General features: G+C 40.7%; 1 protein-coding gene across 1 annotated transcript; it reads left to right on the plus strand.

Annotated features, from left to right (window-relative positions):
- The first annotated feature begins 1,312 nt into the window (after positions 1-1,312).
- LOC130216910 (protein NYNRIN-like) lies at positions 1,313-6,071 on the plus strand. Its single transcript, XM_056448829.1, has one exon. The coding sequence runs from the start codon at positions 1,382-1,384 to the stop codon at positions 2,837-2,839; it is 1,458 nt and encodes a 485-aa protein (XP_056304804.1). The 5' UTR covers positions 1,313-1,381; the 3' UTR covers positions 2,840-6,071.
- Positions 6,072-8,239: the final 2,168 nt, after the last annotated feature.

The raw sequence follows: 8,239 nt of genomic DNA on the forward strand, positions 1-8,239 counted from the left end.
AAAATACATCGGTATTTAAAGTCCTTTCCCTGAGAAGGCAAAACCCCTGAAGATCCCTCTTATTCTGACGAGAATTTGACATTTTCAGGTAAATTATCAGGGTAAATACATCGGTATTTAACAGGGTAAAAGTACATCGGTACTTAAAAGTACATCGGTACTTAAGAATACATCGGTATTCAGAAGTCCTTTTTCCCTGAGAGAGGCAGACCCTTGAAGATCCCTCTTATCCTGACGAGGATCTGACATCTTCAAGTAAATTTCTCAAGGATAGCAGGTTTAGTGAATTGAGAAATAGTGAGAGTGTAGGGATACGGATAAAAATAAATAAAAAGGGATTAAAAAAAAATAAAATAAAAAATAAAAATGGAAGGAGAATTTGATAGACAATGTGAGGAATATGATTGTCCTCCATTGAGACAACAATGGGATAAAATGGTAGAAATCTTATTGGCACAAACTGATAAAAAAAGACAGGAAAAATTGACAAAAGAACTAAGACAATGTACGCGCGAAATGATTGAACATTATAGCACTGATTGTATGGACAAAAAGGGGGTCTCTGTTTCAGAAAGTGGGAATAAAAGAATAAAGACAAAGAAAAGAGGAAGTAGGGCTGTTGCACAAGCGAGCCCATGCAAAGAAAGAAAAACAGTTAGATGCAGTTTAAGATGGTCTAGAGTCACACTTGCAGAAACTGTGTTGAAACCAAAGAAAAGGGAAGTGAACAGTAAGGACGCTGAAACCAAACTGAGTAAGAGATAGGAAGTTGAGGCTGAGGCGAAGACTGATCAAATAGCAATGCCCACTGCCCCCACCATACAGAGACTATACTAAGATCACTCACCCCCGTAAAACCCAACTATAAGCCAGCAGCCGAAGCAGTTAGTGGTCAATAGATAACATGAAATTTAAACATTGGGATGGTGAAAATGGAGCAGCATACATAAATAACTGCTGTCAAAGAGTGGGGAAAAGCATGCGATGAAAACCAAATGTCTAACGCTGTTACTAATAGAATTTTCAGGGCAGCAGTGTTACAAGGAGCTCCTGCTGGTGTGACCCAGCCCATGGAACAGTCTCCTGAGGTACCAGGCAGTGATGATACTAAATGGGAAAAGGTATGCAGTACATTTCATAGACAAAGCAGTAGAGAGCGGAAAAGAAGGAAGTAAGTTGTTAAAGCTGAAAAAAAGAATTTTGAAACTATAGCTTGAGAAAAGGAAGTTAGCTAAAAACAGATTAGCAGTTGCTAGAGAGGGCCTGAATGCCTCCCCACTTCCTGAAACAGACAACCTAATCACAGTATTTACGGATGGTAGCTGCCACAGGACAGATGATGGAACTATGAAATCAGGCTTTGCTGTGGTTAAATTACAGAATGATCAATTGGTCACCATACAATCTGGAACCCCTAATTGGCAAACAATCTGCACAAAAAGCAGAACTATTGGCCCTAATCAATGCATTGAGACACTCAAAAGGACAGTCTGTCAACATCTACTCTGATTCTGCATATGCAGTGTCCACAGCCCACGTGGAGCTGCCTGTGTGGATCAGATGTGGATTCACAACTTCTTCTGGCCGGCCTATTACTCATGAGAAAGAAGCAAGAGAGCTCTCTGAAGCCATAATGTTGTCAAACAAAGTGGCTTTTATCAAGTGCACTGGTCATTCTCAAGGAACTGACCTAATATCAAAAGGGAATGAAGCAGCAGACTTGGCGGCAAAATGTGCCTCAGACTACCTACAGGGTCAGTTTGTGGTGACATCTGAGCCAGATGTGACTTCCCTCCTACCAGAATTCTCGAGAGAATTCTTATCTAAGCAGCAAGACATGGCTGCTCCTGAAGAAAAGTCTGTGTGGAAAAACAAAGGGGCAATCAGACACGAGGATGGGCTTTGGACAGCACCTGATGGTAGAGCTTTGCTCCCAGCGTCACTAGTCCCAAGCGTGTTGAAAGAAGCCCACACACATGCACACTGTGGTGATAAGCAAATGTCGCGAGCATTGCAATCATGGTGGCATCCTTTTATGCCACACCTAATTTCTGGGTACATAACGACATGTGACATTTGTCAGATGCACAATGTCAAACCAACTATGAAACCATCTCAGGGATCGTTCCCATTGGCAAATGGCCCTGGGGATGAAGTTATAATTGATTTCACTGACATGATTGAAAGGGTAAATGGTAAACAATACTTGCTTGTTATGATTGATGCATATACAAGATGGCCAGAGGCCTTCCCGGTGGGCAAGGAAGACAGCACTGCTGTCATTAAATGTCTAATAAACTATTACATCCCACGTCATGGTTTTCCGAGCCGGGTCAGATCTGACAACGGCTCACACTTCAAAAATGAACATCTGGCTGATGTAGAAAAGGCATTGGGTTTAGTACACCATTTCGGGGCAGTCTATCACCCACAGTCACAAGGTAAGGTTGAGCGGTTGAATCTAACATTGAAAAACAAATTGGCTAAAATCTGTGCACAGACTAAATTGACATGGTTGGCTGCTCTTCCACTGGCTCTGATGTCAGTAAGGAGCTCTGTGAGTAGGGCAACAGGATACACGCCCTTTGAACTGTTGACTGGTCGCCAATTTCCTGGCCCACTGACCCCACTACAATTGCAACCAGTACAACCGTTATCACACAAAATTTACTATGAAAAATTGACTGCTCTAATTGAATCTTTTGACAAAATGTTACCAACTGATTTTAGGGGACACGAATATCAAGCACCCCTACCTGACCGAACTTGGGACTGGGTGATATTGAGAATCTACAGGCGTAAATGGAAAGAGCCTCGCTGGTCTGCTCCAATTAAGTAATGTCCGGCGGACCCACCGTCCAGATCATTGGACGACACCAGAGTGGACCTTGCTTCGCAGGTCCAAGAGAGGGAGGATACCACAGGAGGTGCAGGAAGGAGTGAGGGTACCACAAAAGGAGGTGACACACAAACACGTACACACGATAACAATTTTCATCCATCACAAAGTAACCTACAAACTTTACAGGTGGTCCATAAAACTGGGGATTTATTCACAGCCCCTAAAGGAGAAGCTGTAGCCCATTGTGTCAGTGCAGACTGTGCATTTGGAGCGGGCATAGCGAAAAATTCAGAGAAAGATATAGTGTTGACAAGGTAAAGGCCCAGAGAAAAACAAAAGGTGACTGTGCTATAACTTACGAGGCAGACATAATAGTTTTCCACCTGATCACAAAAATGTTTGCCAGAGACCTACCCACATATGAGGACTTTGAGAGCAGTCTAATCTGCATGAGAACGTGGTGTGACAAATTACACATCACCAGATTGTCAATACCCCGGCTGGGGTGTGATTTGGTCAAGTTGGAATTCTATAGAGTTCTCCACATTATTGAAAAGACATTTAAAGGCCAAAATATAACCATTTCAGTTTATACGTTAGAATAAGTTTACTGTGCTTGCTATTTTTATTGTAGCTTTGATATTGATTATATATTATTTGCTGTTAACACAATAACGCTGTGAAAATAAGATAAAGGAGGACCAGAATTGAATAATAAGAAAAACCAGCATCAATAAAACATGAGGTTCAAGCTGTGGGAAAACTGGAAACTATTGGGGATAGTGGGGATATTAACACTGATAATAGTAGGGACAATTCTAGAAGTAGGAAAAAGTCAGAACAGGAATGAAACCTCAACTGTAAAACCAACCAGAGTAAAAGATCCCTAGGGGAAGAAAACAGATGTTCCAAGTATTATGGAGGGCTGTCCATAGAATATGTAAAGGGAGAGACAACATCTTACACATTTGATCTATGTCAGGTAATTGACTGTGGAGGAGACAATAGTTCGTGGCGAGGATATGACGTATATGTTTGTTTTGATCAGACTATGAATGCATGGTGTAACACGATGGGTAAAGCGGATAATAAGTGGTGTAGAGGGTGGGATCAAGTAGTGGGGTACACAGGGAAATGGACGCCAAACCCAACATGGTTAGGGAATTTTAAAAACGAGTGGAGAAAACTGAAATACAAAGGGATTATAGTGCTACCCAGAACCCTATAACTATGTCCATAAGGGAGTGGACAGGATACCCCTTAGATGAGACCCATTATGCTGGGAAAAACAATCCGCCTAAGTTTCTCCATATACTATTAGGAGTTGAGATATCAGGAACTGACCCCCTGGGAATCATAGAAGTTGAGTTTTTAGATAAGGTCAATGTAATAGATAGAAACAAGACAACGACTATAGGACCCCCAAACAGAGATCATAGTAGAGAAATTAGAGGTTGAAGGGTTGTGATAGAAATGGATTATACCAAATTAACCCCAGAAGATATACTAGAGAAAGCATATTAACCCTTTGTGGTGCAAACAGATTATCAACAATGCAGGGGATATAATAGGACCTTGGGCGCGGAGAGGACTATATTATTATTGTGGAGGGAAAAGATTGTTTGTAAGAATAAAAGGGAAAACTACAGAAGGTATATGTGCAATGGTCAGGTTAGCTGCACTAGTCACAATGATTGGACATAAACACCAAATTACAGCCACGAGACGAGGGAGAAGCTTTGATCTAACAATTAATTGTTGAACCTATATAGACTAAATAGGGATCCCTTGAGGAGTCCCTGATGAATACAAACCAGTAGACCAAATTGCTGCCGGGTTTGAGAATATCCCAATAATTTCAGCCCTATTCCCGGTCACCCCAAGTAAAATGTGGATAGAATAAATTATGTGCACTATAATGTCATGAGATTGGCAAATCTGACACAAGATGCCGTAGAAGGATTATCAGAACAATTGGCTCCAACCTCATTAATGGCAATACAAAATAGAATAGCACTAGACATGCTATTATCGGAAAAGGGGTGCCATGTTCCAAGATTTTTGCTGCACTTTTATTACCAATAATACCGCCCCAGACGGATCAGTAACGAGGGCTTTAGAAGGATTAAAAACCCTTTCCAAAACAATGGCAGAACACTCTGGTGTAAATACCCCATTTGATGATTGGCTGACCGGTGTGTTTGGAAAATATAAAACCATGTTTACATCAATTTTGATCTCTATAGCTACATTTGTGGCCATAATAGTGACCTGTGGATGCTGTTGCATCCTTTGTATCAGAACATTGTGTAACAGGGTGATAATAGCAGCAATTGAAAAGAAAGATGGAGCTCCACCCCCTTACACAATGCTTCTGCTGATATCTCCAGGAAATAATGATGATGAGGAGGAGGAATATGACTTATAAATATTGTTTTTTCCCAATAACTGTGCTTCTTTGCAGAGGCTGATTCATCACAAGTTATGTGTTTTCTAGATATTGATGTTTGAGAAATTTGCTGTTTGAAAATGTGTTAAGATTTAAATTTTGATTATTGAAATGTTTGTAGTCTAGATAATTTCAGTGTGATTGACTCAGCTGACATGTTGTGGTTGCCCAAACGTCAATTAGGGGATCGACTGGGTGCCTTTCCCCACAGGGGTTTTCGGCCCAGTCCAGCCTGAGCACACTGGTTTGTAGGGAATGTTATTTTTTATTATTATTATGTTTTAAGTACTTTTCTTTCTAGTAGTCTGATATGATGTGTCAGGTGAACATGTGGTGGCTGCCCATAAGCCAACTAGGGGGCCGCTTGGGTGTCTTTCCTCACAGAGGTTTTCGACCCAAGCTCATCTGGACATATTGGACCAAGAATTCTGAGATTTTTTAAGTGTTTATTAAGTGGTGTGGCCTCTTTTCAGAGGCCAAGAGAGGGATTGAAGGATAGCATTTTTTTTTTATTGTTAGATTTTGCTAAACATTTACTAATAAATGCAAACATAAAGGGTTTCTTCTTTTAAAGGGTTAACAGTGATAATGTGTGTACAAGAAAGAGGAACCCAACTTCCTGCTACTGGAGGCCTGCTGCTAAGTGTGTGTGTGAGAGACGTATAAAAAGCCGGAAGGACAGCATAAAGGCAGAGAGGCTAATACATTAGTACATCTCTCCTGCGCAGAAATTGTACTCTCTAACTTCCTGCATTCAAAATAAAACTTGTTAATTTTCAATTCAGATCTCCGTCAATTTTTGAACATGCAATGGACCATTTGAGTCCAACAGACTCTGATTGGTTTATTCTCAAAACACACCTATATCTCATTAGGAGAATAAGCTCAAACCTGTTAGACCATGCGCCGCTGCACAGAGCAAATTTTCCGTCCTTAAAAAAGTGGTTTCTGACACACCCTTAATGCTTTTGCACCCTGCGCTTTGGACTTTGCATCTAGATCGTTATAATACAGCCCAATAAATTAATTTGTTCTCTGATATCGACATAGTTGGTATGTAGCTTAGGCTAAGGTCATTCTCCAGAAACTATTTTATATACTCATTTGTTACTCCATAAAATACTCCTTGAAGAAACCCTGTTCACCATATTTGGAACGATACTGGATAATAATGAGCTCAGTTCTGAGGCACATGTTACCGGCCTCAGATCTAGGGGATATCTGCGCCGGCAGCCAATGATACACAGGCGTTGTGCACTGTGGATCAGTGTAAAAACTGTGCAAAAACACAAGGAGACAAAGAAGTTACGTCTTTCCACCGCAGCAGTCAGTTTATTACTGAGATATTTAACACACATATAAATAAAACATTTCAAAACTCAAAAACTGTCAAAGTGCTTGTCTGGCGTACTTTTATGCAAATAATTAGTATATTAAGACACTTTCTGAATATGTAAAATACACATTTGAGCAAAATATAATGTATACTTAATTATATATAAAGCTCATTTGGAGTGCCATCAATATCCATTTAAAATCTTGCATATATTTTATAATAGCAATTGTACAGTTTGACAGTAACAAAACAGTAACAAGATATTAACATAAATCACATTATCAGTATTCACTGAAGTCTTAAAACCTGACTTTATAAGAAAGTATTTTAGTTAACATTAAGATATTATCATTTTATCTTATACCATTTATTTGTACACATGAACACACCAAATCAAAATGGTGATTTATAGCAAAATGGCAATATAGCAAACCAATAAATGCATTTTTAAAACAATCTTAAACAATTAATACAACCTGTAACATGAATATAATAGTTTAGCCTGATAAAACATTCTTCTAATCCTCTTCAACATAAATCAGGCATTAAACACAGTGAAACACACTATTCAGCTATTTCTCCTAACTTTTAGTTAATTAAAACACTCCAGTTTACACACACACACACTTCAAAACCCACTTTGACTGTCTGCACTACACATAACAATTAATATATGTCTAATAAAATAAACATTTTATGAAGAATATTAATTGCAACAAAAAAGTCAGTGAGGGGCAGAGTTCAAAAGGGAGACAGCTCAGGGGAAAAAGCTGTTCCTCAGTCTGCTGGTTTTTGTCCGGGGGAGCCTGAAGCGCCTGCCGTAAGTGAGCAGGGTGAGAGGTGTCCTTAAGAATACTGCGCGCTCGGCGCAGACAGCGTTTCTTCTGGATGCCCTCAATGGCTGGCAGTGTGGTCACTGTGATGCGTTGGGCAGTTTTCACCACCCGCTGCAGTGCCATACGGTCAGCAACAGAGCGGCTTCCATACCAGACTGTGAAGCAGTTGGTCAGGATGCTTTCTATTGTGCAGCGGTAGAAGTTCACCAAGACAGCTGATGAAAGCTGGTTCTTCTTACGTTGCCTCAAGAAAAATAGGCGCTGGTGAGCCTTCTTGACCAGGCTGGAAGTGTTGGTGGTCCAGGAGAGGTCCTTTGAGATGTGGGTCCCCAGGAACTTGAAGGATGAGACAGGCTCAACGGCCATCCCATTAATGTGGATGGGATCATGTGAGCCTGTTCGTCCCTTCCTGAAGTCCACAATGAGCTCCTTGGTCTTGTTGGTGTTAAGGAGCAGATTATTGTCGGTGCACCAAGTGGCCAGATGCTGTATCTCCTCCCTGTAGGCAGTCTCATCATTATTGCTGATTAGACCAATCACTGTGGTGTCATCTGCAAATTTGATGATGGTGTTGGATCTGTTCACAGGCCTACAGTCGATGGTAAAAAGGGAGTAGAGGAAGGGGTTCAGCACGCAGCCCTGTGGTACACCAGTGTTGAGTGTGACGGTGGTGGAGCAAATGTGGCCTGATCTAACATTCTGAGGTCTGTTAGTCAGAAAGTCCATAACTCAGTTGCAGAGAGACGTGTTGATATCCAGGTCTAAGTTTTAACATT

This window comes from Danio aesculapii, chromosome 23 (genome assembly GCF_903798145.1).
Source record: "Danio aesculapii chromosome 23, fDanAes4.1, whole genome shotgun sequence".
Classification (NCBI taxonomy): domain Eukaryota; kingdom Metazoa; phylum Chordata; class Actinopteri; order Cypriniformes; family Danionidae; genus Danio; species Danio aesculapii.